Source organism: Rana temporaria, chromosome 10, assembly GCF_905171775.1.
Source record: "Rana temporaria chromosome 10, aRanTem1.1, whole genome shotgun sequence".
Classification (NCBI taxonomy): domain Eukaryota; kingdom Metazoa; phylum Chordata; class Amphibia; order Anura; family Ranidae; genus Rana; species Rana temporaria.
Genome location: NC_053498.1, coordinates 5,968,537 through 5,987,738, shown reverse-complemented (window position 1 = coordinate 5,987,738; position 19,202 = coordinate 5,968,537). Strand labels below are relative to the sequence as shown.

Here is a 19,202-nt window from a genome sequence, read left to right as displayed (position 1 = left end):
CTATGGGGCACCCAAGCAGGCTCACTTATGAGCCATTCTCTGTATTTTCATTCACACACACACACAAATCATGATTTAGCTCCGCCCCCACTCTCTCCTTATTGGCTGTTATTGACAGCAGCAGGAACCAATGGCTCCCATTGCTGTGTGAACCAATGAGGAGATAGAGATTCAGAAGAGCCACTGCTCTCATGCACGTCACTGGATTGAGATGGGGCTCAGGTTAGTATAAGGGGGGCTGGGAGGTATTTGCACCCAGAAGTTCTTTTTTTACCTTAATGCATAAAAGACATCAAAGTGGATGTAAACCCAGAAAAAGAAGGCTCCCGGGCGAATGACGCATTAGCCGTGTGACATTTCTTTTAAACCTGAGGGCAGGGCCACCCGTGAAGTGGACGAGTGACCCCGCCCCGTTATGACATAACAGGGGTTTTCCGGCAGCTTCCCTGTGGAAACCCTGTGATGCCCCAGAGGGGTCACCTGTGACACCACGCAGGGACAGTTGTAAACACGGGAAACATGCGCTATTTTACATGCATACTTTAGACACCCCCCAGGTACGAAATTTAAAGGAATATTTCACTTTTATTGTTTTACTTTAAGCATTATTAAAATCACTGCTCCCAAAAAAACTGCAGTTTTTAAAACTTTTTTTGCATTGATACATGTCCCCTGGGGCAGGACCCGGGTCCCTAAATACTTTTTAGGACAGTAACTTGCATATTAGCCTTTAAAATGTGCACTTTTAATTTCCCATAGTCTTTAACGGTGTTTGAATGTTCGCGCAAACTTTTGGTCTGTTTGCAAGTTCTGGATGCGAACCAAACCGGGGGGGTGTTCGGCTCATCCCTAGTCTTCATACACAACCCTGCACATACTTTGCAGCCCTTGCTGCTCTGGCTCCCAGCTATCTTGCCTAGGTGGAGCCCTCCTGACTCCTGGACAGAAACCTCCTCTTTCTTCCAGGGTGGAGCTCAGAACCCTAGTCGGGTCTCTCCTAAAAGCCCAGTACATGCCCAATTAGTGTGCAAGTGGTTCTCAAAACACAGGCCCAGGATTGGAGACTTCATCCCTTCCAGATCTCTACTAAATCTCCCAAACAAGGTTTTACCAACCAATGAGGAATCTGAAGATTCAGTTTCCTCTGAATGATACAATGGCTGAATGGAGCTCCTCAACCTTCCTGGATGAGAATCCTAGGTCATAGGCTCCTTTTACACTTTGGCAGGGCATAACACTGCCATGGTAGATAGATAGATAGATAGATAGATAGATAGATAGATAGATAGATAGATAGATAGATAGATAGATAGATAGATAGATAGATAGATAGATAGATAGATAGATATTGAATTTGCATATGTGTTCCATCTCTTATTAAAGTTGGTGGATCAACGTAGCACCCAGACAACTAGTATTTTAAGAAAAAGAACTATTAGGTGCCATCAAGTCAATGACAAGTTGGGTGTTCCCCAGGGGCGGACTGACCATTGGGACTTTCGGGCACTGCCCGAGGGCCCCATGCCACCAGGGGGCCCCATAAGGGTTGCCGGGCTCAATAAAACCAGGGACAGTATGTAAAAATCTGTGTTTTTTTTACATCTGTCCCTGCTATGTCTTAAACCGACATGCTTTTAATGTGAAATTCCTAAGATTTTAGCTGCCCTGCCTCTGCACTGCCTCCTGGTGTGGTGACCATCTGTAAGCCCAGGGGCCCCATAATCTTCTATTGCCCGGGGGCCCCATGGGTTGTCAGTCCACCCCTGGTGTTCCCATAATATGTAAAGAAATAAGACAACTTCAGTCTAGTCACCTGGATTTCTAGTGAACAGTTGGGCTTTATTTGTTGAAGGATCCATTTGATTGGTTTCCTTCCTGTCCACAATGTTCTTAAAATTGTTCCAACACCAAAGTTCAAGGGTTTACCGTAATGGAAATGTTTACCTTTTCACAGGTTAACGGAGAATTTTTCAATTTGCCATTGTCTCTTGAAGATGACAATATTGTTGTTAATCAAGAAGGAGCCAATGTTGTCCTACAAACAGATTTTGGCTTGAAGATTCTCTATGACACAATCTATGGGGTGGTCCTCAATATTCCCAGCTCGTACCGTGGCAAGATGGGTGGACTCTGTGGCAACTTCAATGGTGACAACAAAGATGAATTCCAGCTTCCCAACAAACAGGTTGTTAAAAATGTGAATGAGTTTGGTGCTTCCTGGAAGGTGAACATAGCTGGGGCTAAGTGCAGCGACGGCTGCGAAGAAGGTGTGTGCCCGGTGTGCGATGAGGCTAAGTTGCTGCCATACAAGGCGACATCCTCTTGTGGCATGATTACAAACCCAGCGGGACCTTTCAAAGCTTGTCACTCCAAGATCGATCCAAATAATTTTTTCACCCACTGCGCCTATGATGCTTGTGCTGTTGACGGCAAGGATAACATTGTGTGCAAGAGTCTACAGGCTTATGCAGCTGCTTGTCATACCGTTGGTGCTACCATCGGCTCTTGGAGAACTCCTGCATTCTGTCGTAAGTAAAACCGAAAAAAATCTTTTATTAAGGTCCAAAAATTAGGAATCAATAAGTCCTGGTAATAAGATTTGTTTTGGGTTACATGTTATACTAATACTCACTAAAAAACTGTTTCTGAGCTAACCCTGGCCTACTTGGTTTAACCACTTGCCGACCAGTGCACGACAATATACATCGGCACAATGGCTCGGCTGGGCATATGGGCGTACAGGTATGTCCCCTTTAAGAAGCGGCGTTGTGGGGGCGCGTGCGCGCCGCAAGCTCCGTGAGTCCGACCACAGGTCCCATGAACTCGATGTCCGCATGGGGTAACCGCGATCGTCTCACGGAGAGGAAGAATGGGGAAATTCTGATGTAAACAGGGCATTTCCTCATTCTTCCTAGTGACAGGACACTGATCACAGCTCCCTGTAATCAGGAACAGCGATCAGTGTCGTGGCAGGCCTCGTACACACGATAGGTTAACCAGAGGACAACGGTCTGATGGACCGTTTTCATCGGTCAAAACCGATCGTGTGTGGGCCCCATAGGTTATTTAACTATAGGTTAAAAAAAAGCCAACTTGCTTTAAATTTAACCGATGGATTCCTAACCGATAGGTCAAAACCGATCGTTAGTAGGCACGACCATCGGTTAAAAATCTACGCATGCTCAGAATCAAGTCGACGCATGCTTGGAAGCATTGAACTTCGTTTTTTTCAGCACGTCGTTGTGTTTTACGTCACCGCGTTCTGACACGATCGGTTATTTAACTGATGGTGTGTAGGCGTGACGGACCATCAGTCAGCTTCATCGGTTAACCTATGACAACGGTCCTTCAGACTGTTCTCATCGGATGGACTGATCGTGTGTACGAGGCTTCACATGTAGCCCATCCCCTCTGCAGTTAGAAGCACTCCCTAGGACACACTTAACCCCTTCAGCGCCCCCTACTGGTTAACCCCTTCACTGTCAGTGTAATTTTTACAGTAATTAGTTCCCTTTTTATAGCACTGAACGCTGTATCAATAACAATGGTCCCAAAATAGCGTCAAAAGTGTCCGATGTGTCCGCCATAATGTTACAGTCATGATAAAAATCGCTGAGCGCCGCCATTACTAGTAAAAAAAAAAAATACTAAAAATGCCATTAAACTATACCCTATTTTGTAGACGCTATAACTTTTGCGCAAACTAATTAATAAACGCTTATTGCGATTTGTTTTACCAAAAATATGTAGAAGAATACGTATCGGCCTAAACTGAGGGGGGGGAAATCGTTTTTTTATATATATATATTTTGGGGGATACTTATTATAGCAAAAAGTAAAAAGTATTGCTTATTTTTTAAAATTGTCACTCTTTTTTTGTTTATAGCGCAAAAAATAAAAACCGCAGAGGTGATCAAATACCACCAAAAGAAAGCTCTATTTGTGGGGGGAAAAAAGAACGTCAATTTTGTTTGGGAGCCACATTGCACGACCTCGCAATTGTCAGTAAGGCCTCGTACACACGACCGAACATGTCCGCGGACCAGTTTCCGCGGACATGTTCGGTCGTGTGTACGACCGACCGGACAATTTTCCGGCGGATCGGACAGATTTCCAGCGGACAAATGTTTCTTAGCATGCTAAGAAACATGTCCGCTGGAAGCCTGTCCGTCGGACATTATTGGTCGTCTGTACGACTCACCGGACATGTCCGCTCGGCCGAAAGCTCTCGCATGTGTCAAAGTGATTCGACGCATGCGTGGAACCATTGACCTTCCAGGGTTTGCGCACGACGGCGCGGCCACGTCACCGCGTTTGCTGTCCGCGGGAAATTTGGTCTGATGGTGTGTACAGCCATCAGACCAAAATCCGGCAGCGGACATGTCCGATGAAAACGGTCCGCGGACCGTTTTCATCGGACATGTACCGTCGTGTGTACGAGGCCTTAAAGCGACGCAGTAAAAAAGTGGCCTGGTCTTTGGCCAATCAAATGGTCCGTGGCTGAAGTGGTTAAAATGCTAAAAAAAAATTATTAAAAAAAGTATAACTTTCGGAAAAATCTAGAGACATGAAATGAGGTCTTTTATTTATTTTTTTGTGTTTTGCAGCCATGTCTTGCCCGGCCAACAGTCATTATGAACTTTGCACCAGAACCTGCGACCAAACTTGCTCTGGTCTCACATCACCAACAAAATGTACAGACAGATGCTTTGAAGGCTGTGAATGTAATGCTGGGTATATCCTGGATGGAAATACTTGTGGTACTATGGACAAGTGTGGATGTGTATTCAGTGGAAGATATCTAAGTGTAAGTACTGATTTCTTTTGCTTTTTTTTCCCCTTCATTTTGCTACTCTATAACAATAGTGTAACTACAAGGGTCGCAAAGATCGCAATTGGTACAAGGTCCTGGTATTCCACCACAGTGGGGGGGGGGGGGGCTCCAAGATGGCAGGAAGAGGGCCCACTGCACAACATGGGCTTGGTTCACACTGCTGCATCCCCAATAATTTTCTTGTAAATTTCCTTGTGACTTGCTTGCAACCGGCTTGTGCTTTTTTTTGTGAATTAACATTGCAGTCCATGGCACTCAAATCTCACCAAAGTCGCAGAAAAGGCCCCTCCCACTGGAATAAAGGGCCTTGGGATCAGTGGGAAAGGCCCTGGGCTCAGAGGACTAATGGAAAGGGCCCCGACTGTCAGGCAGGCCCTTCATGGTTTCTTGCATCAGGTTCCTGAAGGTTCTAGTTACTCCACTGCTCCATATTGTGTACTGTACACTATACAGCCATTCTTTTTGTGGATACCTAACCATTAAACCTATATAAGTGGCCAAACGTTTGTGGATACAGCGGAACCTCGGATTAGGAGCATAATCCGTTCCAGGAGAATGCTCGTAATCCAAAGTACTCGCATATCAAAGCGAGTTTCCCCATTGAAACCAATGGAAATGAAAATTATTTGTTCTGCATTGACTTCAATGGCATGCAATACCGCATGAGGCCAGAGGTGGGGGGCACTGGAGAGACTCGGAAATGGACAAAAAGGCCCGAGGACACTTTGGCAGACATCTGCAAACCTCGGAATGACTTTGTTCCCGGGATTTGCCAAGGTCAGCCGAGCTGTCCTCTGGCCTTTTTGTGAAGTTACAAACGGCGCAGTTCGGCTGCGATCGGCTACCTTTGGCTCTGCTCGGCTCTGGCACCCCCCACCTCAGACCAAATGCAGAACTGCACACCGCTTTGGCCTGAATCCTGCTCGTGTTGCGAGACAACACTCGCAAACCAAGTTACGATTTTTATAAAAACAGCGCTCATATTGTGAAATGCTCGTTATCCGCGTTACTCGCAATCCGAGGTTCCACTGTATGACTTCAAATGACTGACTTCAGTCATTTTCCATGATGGGTGCTGTTATTGCTATAGCATATGAAGTAATTTTAGATCCTCTTTTCCCTTAAATCTTGTAGCAAGAGTCTGGGAAATGCCCTTTCCGGTTCCAGCATGACTGTAACCCTCTGCACAAAGCCATCTCCATAAGGACATGATTTGATAGGTTTTGTGTGGAGGAACTCAACTGAGCTACACTACTCAAATGTTCAGCTCTACTGAACATTTTTGGGATAAACTAGAATGCCAATTGCAAGTCAGGTCTTCTTGTCCAATATCAATACCTAACCTCACAAATGGGCACAAATCTCCACAGACACAATCCAAAATTTTGTGGAAATCCCAGAAGAGTGGATACTGTTCAAGCTGCAAAGGGGAGGCCAAATCCATATTGACGCCCATTGTTTTAGAATAAGATGTTTAACAAGTTTATATCGATGTGATAGTCGGAGGTCCGCAATCTTTTGACCATATAGTCCATGGTTTTTCTATTGTAGGGGGAAGATTCTCATACAAATAATTTTCTTTTAACATAATTTAACTAAGATATTTTAAATAGAATTGCATCTTAAAATTTAGAGGAACCAGTAGAGTAGGTTGGAGCTACTAACATGGAAGTACATCAAACTACGAGACAATAACCATTCAAGAAGTAGACATTCCTTTTTAAGTTGGCCTCTTTGGAAGACTTTGGCATTCTAGAACAAAATATGAGTCAGTAGCCAGCATCAAGCTTCTTCAGTGAAGCATGTGACAGTGGAGGAACTGAGGGACAAATTGGCTGTCCCCAAAGGGCCAGATGTGGTATTGGGGCTGCAATTTGCCCAGGTTTAATCTATGGCCAGCTTAGGTCTATGATCTAAACAGTTCAACTAGACTGTTTTTCATGTTATTTGTCAAACACAAGATGGCATATACTCAGAAGTGTGATTTACTTGATGTTTTTTTTGTTCCCATTTAGGAGGGAGAGTCGTTCCTCAGTGCTGATTGCAGACAACAATGTAAGTGCCAAGCTGGTGGTGTGACCTGCACAGACACCGCATGTGGAGACAAAGAACGCTGTGGCCTTGTGAATGGAGTGCGAGGCTGCTACAAGACAGAGAGTGAATGCACGGTCAGCCAACAGAAGTTCATCACATATGATGGGCTCTCAGGAGGACCTATTGGAAATGGCCCCGTTGAGGTGACATCTTTATGCAACAGTGATTCAGCTGGATGGTTTAGAGTACTCGCTGACATTCAGGTCTGCGCGGGAGCAGCAACATCGGTTACCAGGCTCCATATTTTCCATCGTCAAGGTCTAGTGACCATCTCCAAGAACAAGGAAATTTGGGTAAGCCACCTATATCTATGTATGAAACATGACTGACAAATGTTTATTCCTCAATTATCCCCCGTTGAACCATCTGTTAGTTAGGAACTGATTTAGTAGCTTGTGTTTTTTAAAGTAAGATTTATTTACAGTGAAACTAGAGTTCACCCAAACACCAGCAACAGAATATACAGCAAACACAAAGATGTAAGTGAACCAAAACAAAATTATGAAATGCCTAACTAGCAATATAACTAAATAACAGAAAGCCTAACTAGACAATAAACTAGGTAAGGCAAATAATAAACAAGACAAAATCAAGATCAGATGCTGAGTCAGGACAAATGGCAAGCAGCATCTGACGAGCAGAGCTAAATACTGAAGCAGGAGGTACTGATAGAGGAGGGACTAAATACAGTCCCAGCAGCCAGCATCAGGTGGAGACTGATTACTGGGATTTGCGGACTGCTGGGAGACACACACTGGTGGACACAGAAACTACAACCTTTAAGCTCAGGGAACCACAGTGTCACCAGCGGGTGATCCAGGTCCTGATACCCCGTAACAATGGTCCCCAGGGCAAGAAAAAAACAAGATCAGATGCTGGGTCAGGGCAAATGACAAGCAGCATCTGACGAGCAGAGCTAAATACTGAAAAAGGAGCTACTGATAGAGGGACTAAATACCATCAAAGCAGCCAGCATCAGGTGGAGACTGATTACTGGGATCTGCTGACTGCTGGGAGACACCCACTGGTGGACACAGGAACTACAACCACAGCGCCACCAGCAGTTGATCCAGGTCCTGATACCCCGTGGCAATGGTCACCAGGACAAGACAAAACCAAGGTCAGATTCTGGGTATGGGCAAATGTCAAGCAGCATCTAACAAGCAGAGCTAAATACTGAAGGAGAAGGTACTGATAGAGGAGGGACTAAATACCATCCCAGCAGCCAGCATCAGGTGGAGACTGATTACTGGGATCTGCTGACTGCTGGGAGACACCCACTGGTGGAAACAACAACTACAACCACAGTGCCACCAGCAGTTGATCCAGGTCCTGATACCCAGTGGCAATGGTCACCAGGACAAATAGTGAGGTTAGATCTCACAGATTTCCATGCTATTCGTTATTTTTTTTATTTTTTTTTTAATCAGTAAAATTTTGGAGACCCTCTTACTTTCTTTACCAGTTACAAAGCTCTCTAGGGCTAAAAGACAACGACAGGTATACAAATCTAACAGAGGTTCTGTCTGTTCTATCTGTTCTGTTTAACGGGTTAAAAAATTGTGGTTTTTACTTAAGGTCAACGACTGCTATGCCAACAATTCCAATGTCGTTGTAAATGTATGAGAATGTACACATTTCTAACCAGATATGCTTTTGGTCTCCGTAAATGAATATATTATTGTATGTACCTTCTAATGACTATTAGAAAATGTTTGCTCACACTTGGTGACATTATTTAATTTTCAACGGGTTGAGTGCTGGTAGTCATTGCCATACAGGCGACAGCATTTTCTTCCATTTTTCGTCCTTGCTGACACATTACCTTCTTGCATTTTCTAGGTCAATGGACTTCCAGGTGTTTTCCCCGTCACATCCGGTATTCTCTCAGCCTCTGCCAAAGACACCTCAGTTTCCATCCAGATTGGTGAAGAGTTGAAGATCGAGTTTAGCAATACCGGTAGCGTCTCAATCCGCGCGTTACAGGGCCTGTCAGAGGTGGTTTGCGGAGCATGCGGGAACTTCAACGGTAACAGTTCCGATGACCTCAGAACTCCAGCTGGAAAGGCGGTCCCTAATATCAACGAGCTTGTAAAATCCTGGTCAGCCCGTGACCTCAACGGCTGGTGAGTGGAACTTTGTGAATGTTCAATTATTTTATTTTTTTAAAGAACCTAAAATTGCCCATGTTACATAGTTACAGTGTTGCAAGTCTATCCAGTTAAAACCGTTCTAGTTCCATCTGTTCAAAAGAAAAAAAAATACAAAATTATGCAATTTGACCTATTTTTAAGGGGTTGTGTTGATGAACAGATGCACATTTTGATATTCCACCACTTTTTAAAGCGGAGTTCCACCCATTTTTGAGAGGTGGTCTTAAACGAAAGACCACCTCTCAACAACTCGTTTTCTTACCTTTTTGGAGGTACCGAGTGTACCTCTGCTCCAGCCGGGCCGCGGCCCGCGACGTCACGTCCTCTTCTGCGGCAAGCTCCCCCGTTGTCTTCAGAACTCCACTTTAACTAATAATTTTTTGGTATAATTCTCCTATAAGGGGCATGGCAGGGGTGTGTCCATACCTACATACTTTTGCCTATAGGTGTCCCTCATTCCCATCTCAAAAATGTGGGAGATATAGGCTTAACAGCAAACTGCACTGGGTGGAATACATGCTCTTAGCCTTATGTATCTCATGAGTTGCAACTTATGATTTTTAATAAAGTATTTTTCTACATACTGCACTTAGTTGGCGCCCTCTGCTGTTTCCTTTATAAACTACAGCGATTACTTTAGATTCATTGAGGAGCTGCAATGGATTTCTAAAAATGTTTTTTTTACCCTTTTTCCAACAAACCGAGTGGGATCTGGGAAAGGTAGGGGTTTTAGGGTGGGGAGAGTCACGAAGTGGAGATTCACTTAGGGTTACAGTAAAAGTTCATAAGTCAAAGGTCAGTTAGGGTTAGAACTTAGGGTTGGAACTTAGGGTTAGGGTTTCCCCTTGAAGAATAAGGCTAGGCTAAGGGTTGGAACTTAGGGTTAGGGTCAGAGTCAGGGTTAGGGTTAGGGTTTGGGGTTAGGGTTTCCCCTTGAAGAATAAGACTAGGGTTAGGGTTGGGTTTAGGGTTAAGGTTAGGGTTTAGGGTTAGGGTTAGGCCACATACACACGATCAGTCAAAACTGATGAAAACGGACTGAAGGTCCGTTTAATCGGTTAACCGATGAAGCTGACTGATGGTCTGATGTGCCCACACACCATCGGTAAAAAAACCGATCATGTCAGAACGCGGTGACGTAAAACACACAACGTGCTGAAAAAAACGAAGTTCAATGCTTCCAAGCATGCGTCGACTTGATTCTGAGCATGCGCGGCCTTTTGACCGATGCTTTTGCATACTAACGATCCATTTTGACCCATCGGTCAGGCGTCCATCGGTCAAATTTTAAAGCAAGTTCTATTTTTTTTTGACCGAAGTATAACTGACCCATGGCGCCCACACACGATCGGTTTGGACCGATGAAACGGACCTTCAGTCCGTTTTCATCGGTTTTGACTGACCGTGTGTACGCGGCCTTAGGGGTTAGGGTTAGGCTTTAGGGTTAAGGTTTAGGTTTAGGGGTTTAGGGTTAGGGAGGGTTTAAAGTTAGGGTTTAGGGTTAAGGTCAGTGTTTAGGTTGAGGGTTAGGGGTTTAGGGTTAGGGGTTTAGGGTTAGGGTTTAGGGTTAGGGTTAAGGTTAGGGTTTAGGTTTAGGGTTAGGGAGGGTTTAAAGTTAGGGTTTAGTGTTAGGGTTAAGGTTAGTATTTAGGTTGAGGGTTAGGGGTTTAGGGTTAGGGCTTAGGGTTTAGGGTTAGGGTTTAGGGTTAGGGTTTAGGGTTAGGATTTAGGGTTAGGGTTAAGGTTAGGGTTTAGGTTTAGGTTTAGGGTTAGGGGTTTAGGGTTAGGGAGGGTTTAAAGTTAGGGTTTAGGGTTAGGGTTAAGGTTAGTGTTTAGGTTGAGGGTTAGGGTTTAGGGTTAGGGGTTAGGGTTAGGGGTTAGGGTTAGGGGTTAGGGTTAGGGTTTAGGGTTAGGGTTTAGGGTTAGGGTTAGGGTTTAGGGTTAGGGTTAAGGTTAGGGTTTAGGTTTAGGGTTAGGGGTTTAGGGTTAGGGAGGGTTTAAAGTTAGGGTTTATGGTTAGGGTTAAGGTTAGTGTTTAGGTTGAGGGTTAGGGTTTAGGGTTAGGGGTTAGGGTTAAGGTTAGGGTTTAGGTTTAGGGTTAGGGGTTTAGGGTTAGGGAGGGTTTAAAGTTAGGGTTTATGGTTAGGGTTAAGGTTAGTGTTTAGGTTGAGGGTTAGGGTTTAGGGTTAGGGGTTAGGGTTAGGGGTTAGGGTTAGGGTTTAGGGTTAGGGTTAAGGTTAGGGTTTAGGTTTAGGGTTAGGGGTTTAGGGTTAGGGTTTCCCTTTGAGGAATAATGCTAGGACTCAGGAATTGGAATAGGGACCTCCCCCAGAGGTCAGAAGGCAGGTTCCCAGAGGTCAATGGTCAGTGGTCATGAGGCGTGGCTGACCCACCCCCACCAAAGTGTACTGCCTACCCCAACTAAGTCAGGAAATGAACAAGTCAGGGAAAGTTTTTAGTATACTCCTACACCCCCCAAAGCACATTCACATGTATGATTATGTTGTAGCTACTACCTGCGCCATTCTTGATAATTCCCTGTGATTTAGATATACTTTTCAATTGCGTTTTCAATTTTATTTCTTTCAGCAACATATGAAACAGTATGACTGCCTGACATATCTCGGTTTTCGAACAACAATGGACACACCTAAAAGGATCTCCGGTTAATGTGAATTCGGTTTTCCCGGATTAAATGAAGGCTTTTTTCTTTTTCTTTTTCTTTTTTTTTTTCGTTTTGGGAGATACATATCGGCACTATAATAAAGACTTCTGTACTTCTATCAAACCCTCTTTAAAAGAATTCATGTTTCTTAAAACTGCATTATGTTTGGACCATTAACACCAACACACAGTCGATGACTTTGTCTCTACTTCTGGTAGAATACTGCAGTTATTCTTTGTAATGGAAAATATATTGTGGATGCGAAAATCTTTTAGCTATACAAAATGCATTTGTCTTTCATCCAGGGGAGGGCTGGCAGCCTTAGTCCTGGGGGGGGGGCAAGTTCAGTCAAGTGGACCATTGAACCGTCGAATGATCAAATCCCATCTGTTTTTTCAATGCACCCTCACCAGTGCCCATCAGTGCAGCCAACTCCAGTGCCCATCAATGCAGCCTGATCACTGGGGTGTATGGTGGGGGGAAGATGGGGGGTCAAGTAGGGGTGTCTGAGTCTCTCACCTCAGTGATCTTAGCTCAGCAGGTCCTTGCACGCCATGGCCTCCTGGGGGGGGGTAATGCTCCTGGGGTCAAGTTGCAGCCAGCGCCCAGCCCTGTGTCCCGACTCCCTGGCACACACTGCCTCTTTCAAGAATCCAGTCCCAGGGAGTTGTAGTTTGCTCTGCTCTGTTTTCCACCCACTGGGAGCTTGAGTGTGGACTACAACTCCTGGAATGCAACAGCTAGTGGCGAGCCGCTGTGGCCGTGCCCCCCACCCTGACTTCCTAGTGCAGAATAAAAAAAAAAGATGGTAAAGGGCAGAGGCTGCTGACCATTTTGAACATCCGTTAGAGCGGCTTGGGAGGCGATTGCCACCCTGCCCCCCGGCCCAGCCCTCCCCTGCTTTTATCCATACTGCCAGCAGGTCTGGAAGATGTTCCAGGCAATCCTTATAAAAAATGAAGTACCTCCTTGTTTTGCACCTTCTGTAATATTGTCTGCCAACAAAATAAAGCTTTGAACAGTCTTCTGGTGTCCGTATCTCCTTATTTGGTAGTAAAAGTGAAGTTCTGTACAATGTCAACCATGGATAGTAGTCTGAAAGTGAAAATATCCACTTGCCGACCGAGTAATGCCTTGTACACACGATCGGAAAGCCAGACGGAAGCGTAACGTATCCCATTTACATTACACCGCTGCAGGTTTAAGTGCCTGATTCACAAAACTCTTACCTGTAAACTTGCGGCGGTGTAACGTAAATCCGCTCGGCGCAAGCCTGCCTAATTCAAATGGGGCGCGTTCCTGCGCTGAACGGTCTGCGCATGCTCCGTTAGAAAATTTCCCAACGTGCTTTACGCGAAATTACAGTCCCCCGACGTATTTTTTGAACGGCGACGTGCGTTACGTCGTTTCGTATTCCCAGACGTCTTACGCAAAAATTGTTTTTTCGAAATTTGACGCGGAAACGACGGCCATACATTAACATGGCTGTTCTAAATATAAGCCATGAAAAAGCAGGCCTAAGTTTGCGACGGGAAAAACCGACTAGCAACGACGTAAGAGATTGCGACGAACGCGCGTATCTTCGTGGATCGCCGTAATCAGCTAATTTGCATACCCGACGCTGGAAAACGACGCAAACTCCACCCAGCGGCCGCCGGAAAATTACACCTAGGATCCGAAGGTGTACGAAGCCGTACGCCTGTCGGATCTATGCCAAAAGCCGTCGTATCTTTTTTGTGAATTACAAATAAAGATACGACGCGACAAATTTGAAAATATGCCGGAGTATCAGTAGATACTCCGGCGTATTTCCTCTGTGAATCTGGCCCATAGCTTCTACAAAATAGGGGATAGAATTATGGCATTTTTATTATTATTATTTTTTTTACTAGTAATGGCGGACACTGCGGTACTGCGACATCATGGTGGACACATCGGACACTTTTGACAAATTTTTGGGACCATTGTCATTTATACAGCGATCAGTTCTATAAAAATGCACTGATTACTGTAAAAATGTCGCTGGCAGGGAAGGGGTTAACACTAGGGGGCGATTGAGGGGCTAACTGTGTTCCCTCTGCATGTTCCAACTGAAGGGGGGGTGGGACTAACTAGGGGAAATGACTGATCGCTGCTCATACTTTTGTAGCGGCTTGCTAGATCTAATAGTAGTTGGTCACTAGAGTTGGGCCAACCACTCCCCCCCCCCGGTTTGGTTTGTGCCAGAACACGCAAACATCGCAAAAGAAAGAAGCTCCGTGACCGTGGCCGTGGGACTCGCGGACCCGATCGCCGCTGGAGTCCCCGAACAGCTTCCCCGTTCTTCACTGTGGCGGTGTCATCGATCGTGTGTTCCCTTTTATAGGGAATCACAAATGATGACGTCACACCTACAGCCACACCCCCCTACAGTTGAAAACACACATGAGGTCACACATAACCCCATCAGCGCCCCCTTGTGGTTAACTCCCAAACTGCAATTGTCATTTTCACAGTAAACAATGCATTTTAAATGCATTTTTTGCTGTGAAAATGACAATGGTCCCAAAAATGTGTCAAAATTGTCCGATGTGTCCGCCATAATGTCGCAGTCACAAAAAAATTTGCTGATCGCCGCCATTAGTAGTAAAAATTTATAAAAATGCAATAAAACTGTCCCCTTTTTTGTAAACGCTATAAATTTTGCGCAAACCAATCGATAAACGCTTATTGCAATTTTTTTACCAAAAATAGGTAGAAGAATACGTATCAGCCTAAACTGTGGAAAAAGAATAATGTTTTCTATATATTTGGGTGATATTTATTACAGCAAAAAGTAAAAAAATATTGAATTTTTTTCAAAATTGTCGCTCTATTTTTGTTTATAGTGCAAAAAATAAAAACCGCAGAAGTGATCAAATATCACCAAAAGAAAGCTCTATTTGTGGGGGAAAAAGGACGCCTATTTTGTTTGGGAGCCACGTCGTACGACCGCGCAATTGTTAGTTAAAGCGATGCAGTGCCGAATCGCAAAAACTGGCCGGGTCCTTTAGCTGCCTAAAGGTCCGGGTCTTAAGTGGTCAAAGTCTATGGGACCCGAACTTAAAAAATCAAAAGTGCCCATTTTGAAGGCTTATATGCAAGTGATTGGCCATAAAAAGGGTATGGGGGCCTGGGTATTGCCCTGGGGGACATGTATCAATGCAAAACATTTTTTTTTTAAATCTCGGGCCAGATTCACAAAGAGATACGACAGTGTATTATCTCCTGATATCTACAGATACACCATCGTATCTCTGACTTACACTGGTCCTATCTATGCGCCTGATTCATAGAACCAGTTACGCATAGATAGGGCTAGATCCGACAGTGTTACACTGTGTTACACTGTCGGATCTTTTTTTCAATTTAAAAATGGCGCCGGGGGCGTTCCCGCTGATTTACGATAAATAATATGTAAATCAGCGAGATACGCAAATTCACGAACGTACGCGGACCCGTCGCAGTGTTCTTACGTCGTTTCCGTAGCGGTTTTCTGTCGTATACTTACCCCTTCTTTTATCAGGCGCAGCCAATGTTAAGTATAGCTGGCGTTCTCGCGTCGAATTTGAATTTTCCTACTTCGTTTGCGTACGCCGATTCACGAACACGCGCGTCCGCAAGTCCCGCTCACGTTGCAACCACTGACGTCCTAGTGACGTCAGTGGGAGCAATGCACGCCGGGAAATTCCCCGGACGACGCATGCGCATTTAAATCGGCGCGGGAACGCGCCTGATTTAAATATGACACTCCCCTAGCCGCGGAATTTGAATTCCGCCGGGGGAGTTAGGATCCGCCGTCGCAAGTTTGGAGGTAAGTGGTTTGTAAATTAGCCACTTGCCTCCTAAACTTGCGGGAGCGGATCTTAATTCACGTAGATCGAGCGGATCTATAGATCCGCTGAGCTACGTGAATCTGGCCCATGGTTTTTACAGGAGCAGTGATTTTAGTGAAACAATAAAAATTAAAAAATCCTTTAAATATAGTGCCTGGGGGGTCCCCCTAGTCTGCCTGTCAAGTGACACATCTGTACCATGTATAGAACCTGCTGCAGCAAAACTTACATTTATAAAGAAAAATGAATTACATTTATGCACCCCCAATCCATACCAGCCTTTTCCAGCTTCTAGGAGCCCTACCCCGGGTTTCCAGCACCACCTCGTCATCGGCCTCCTAAGGTTTGGGTACAGTGTAGCACGACCGCGCAATTGTCATTCAAAGTGCAACAGTGCTGAAAGCTAAAAATTGGTCTGGGCGGGAAGGTGTATAAGTGCCCCCCGGTATTGAAGTGGTTAAATAATATAAAAATCAAACATAAAATAATAAAAAAAAATATGTAATGGCTCTAAAGAACATTGGGGTAGATTCAGGAAGCAATTACGCCTGCGTATCCATAGATACGCAGCGTAATTGCTAAGTAGTGCCGGCGTATCTACTTTCTGTATTCAGAAAGCTCGATACGCCGACTGTAGCCTAAGATACCACTGGCATAAGTCTCTTATGCCGCCGTATCTTAGGGTGCATTCTGACGCTGGCCGCTAGGTGGCGCTTCCGTAGTTGTCAGCGTAGAGTATGCAAATTGCATACTTACGCTGATTCACAAACGTACGTGCGGCCGGCGCTCGTTCTTTACGTCGTTTGCGTACGTCGTTTTCGTCGTAAGGCTGCTCCTGCTAATAGGAGGCGCAGCCAATGGTAAGTATGGACGTCGTTCCCGCGTCGCGGTTTTAAAATTTTGCCTCGTTTGCGTAACTCGTTCGTGAATGGTGCTGGACGCCATTTACGTTCACGTCGAAGCCAATGACATCATTTACCGCAATGCACGTCGGGAAATTTTCCCGACGGAGCATGCGCAGTACGTTCGGCGCGGGAACGCGCCTAATTTAAATGATCCACGCCCCCTACGGGATCATTTAAATTACGTGCGCTTACGCCGGCCCCTTTTACGATACGCCGCCGCAAATTACAGAGCAAATGCTTCGTGAATGAAGCGTAATTCCAGTAATTTACGGAGGCGTAGCGTAAAAACGATACGCTGCGCCGCCGTATCAGTGCGCGCCCCTACCTGAATCTGGGCCAATATTAGCGTTGCCCATCGTCACAGAATTCTTATAATTTTTTTTAAAGGGCTCTGTTGCAGAAGGGTTAAATGCCACAAACCTGTCCCAATAAAAGGCTATTCAGCAATTTTTTTATTAGAATTTTATACAAATTTTGTTGAGCAACGCTGATAAAAATGTTTTATTGTCACAATTAACGATAAGATTTCACGTCCAAATTCCACCCAGATCTGATTTGGAAATTAAAGAAAAGAAAATGGTAACCACATTTTTATTTATCGCTCGTTTCCCCCCCCCCCCCCTCGGCTTTATCGGTCAGCTGATACGATTATTTTATTTGTTAGATCTTCTTATTTCTCTTTTCCTCTTCCATCCTTTCTGTGTAATTCCCGGCCTCCCCGCCCCGTCCCTGTAAGTCCTCGCTGTATACCTGGGCCGTCCTGTTACACCTGTTCTCCAGTTATGCAATGATTAATCCAAGTATATAAAGTATTGAACTTTTAGGGAGCTCAGACCCCGGGCAGCCTGCAGGTAAGATCATACATTCTGTGCTTCTATAGGGGGAGGGGCTTTTGTTTGCTTTTTTTTTTATTTCTGTTTTTTCATTACATTGTTACATTATCCAAAATATTTTATTTTGATACTATTTTATACTATTTTATACACACTAGACACAGTATTGTTTTAGAGCTGGTTCATATTGCATTTTTGCATTCGCATTTTTGACGCATTGCGGTGCTTTTTTGAAGCATTTTTTCTCTATTTTTTATCTTCATCTCTATTGAGGATATGTCTGTTCCTGTGCATTTTTTTATGCATTTTTATGCGCCTTTTCCTTTCTTGTTTTCTTCATCTCTATTGAGGACATTTCTGTTCCTGTGCATTTTTTATGCATTTTTATGAGCTTTTTCCTTCTTTTTTTTTTTGTTTGTTCATCTCTATTGAGGACATTTTTGTTCCTGTGCATTTTTGATGCATTTTTATGAGCTTTTTCCTCTATTTTTATTCTTTATCTCTATTGAGGACATGTCTGTTCCTGTGCATTTATTATGCATTTGTATGTGTCTTTTCCTCCTTTATTTTTTCTTCACCTCTATTGAGGACATTTATGTTAATGCACATTTTGTATGGATTTTTATGTGCCGTTTCCTTTTTTTTTTTTCTTCATCTCTATTGAGGACATTTCTGTTCCTGTGCATTTTATATGCATTTTTATATGCTTTTCCCTTCTTTTTTTTCATCTCTATTGAGGACATTTCTGTTCCTGTGCATTTTATATGCATTTTTATATGCTTTTCCCTTCTTTTTTTTCATCTCTATTGAGGACATGTCTGTTCCTGTGCATTTTTTATGCATTTTTATGAGCTTTTTCCTTTTTTTTTTGTTCATCTCTATTGAGGACATTTCTGTTCCTGTGCATTTTTTATGCATTTTTATGAGCTTTTTCCTTTTTTTTTTTGTTCATCTCTATTGAGGACATTTCTGTTCCTGCGCATTTTTTATGCATTTTTATACGTCTTTTCCTCTTTTATTTTTTCTTCATCTCTATTGAGGACATTTCTGTTCCTGCGCATTTTTTATGCATTTTTATGCGCCTTTTTTTTTTTATTCATCTCTATTGAGGACATTTCTGTTCCTGCACATTTTTTATGCATTTTTATGAACTTTTTCCCCTTTTTTTTTTTTGTTCATCTCTATTGAGGACATTTTTGTTCCTGTGCATTTTTGATGCATTTTTATGAGCTTTTCCCTCTATTTTTATTCTTCATCTCTATTGAGGGCATGTCTGTTCCTGTGCATTTATTATGCATTTTTATATGTCTTTTCCTCCTTTATTTTTTCTTCACCTCTATTGAGGACATTTATGTTAATGCACATTTTTTATGGATTTTTATGTGCCTTTTCCTTTTTTTTTCTTCTTCATCTCTCTTGAGGACATTTCTGTTCCTGTGTATTTTATATGCGTTTTTATATGCTTTTCCTTTTTTTTTTTTTTATCTTCATCTCTATTGAGGATATGTCTGTTTCTGTGCATTTTATATGCATTTTTATGCGCCTTTTCCTTTCTTTTTTTCTTCATCTCTATTGAGGACATTTCTGTTCCTGCGCATTTTTTATGCTTTTTAATGCGCCTTTTTCTTTTTTTTCTTTGTATTCATCTCTATTGAGGACATTTCTGTTCCTGCACATTTTTTATGCATTTTTATGAGCTTTTTCCTTTTTTTTTTTTTGTTCATCTCTATTGAGGACATTTTTGTTCCTGTGCATTTTTGATGCATTTTTATGAGCTTTTCCCTCTATTTTTATTCTTCATCTCTATTGAGGGCATGTCTGTTCCTGTGCATTTATTATGCATTTTTTATATGTCTTTTCCTCC

The 19,202-nt window shown here is 43.6% G+C and overlaps 1 protein-coding gene across 1 annotated transcript in view; it reads left to right on the top strand.

Moving 5' to 3' along the window:
• The window catches only part of LOC120916150 (IgGFc-binding protein-like), a 148,511-nt gene that overhangs the window by 48,198 nt on the left and 81,111 nt on the right, over positions 1 to 19,202 (top strand). Inside the window, exons 17-21 of the mRNA XM_040326969.1 lie at positions 1,955 to 2,528; positions 4,608 to 4,807; positions 6,850 to 7,221; positions 8,771 to 9,054; positions 17,316 to 17,356. Of these exons, the coding sequence (XP_040182903.1) occupies positions 1,955 to 2,528; positions 4,608 to 4,807; positions 6,850 to 7,221; positions 8,771 to 9,054; positions 17,316 to 17,356 (1,471 nt within the window). The remainder of the gene's footprint in view (positions 1 to 1,954; positions 2,529 to 4,607; positions 4,808 to 6,849; positions 7,222 to 8,770; positions 9,055 to 17,315; positions 17,357 to 19,202) is intronic.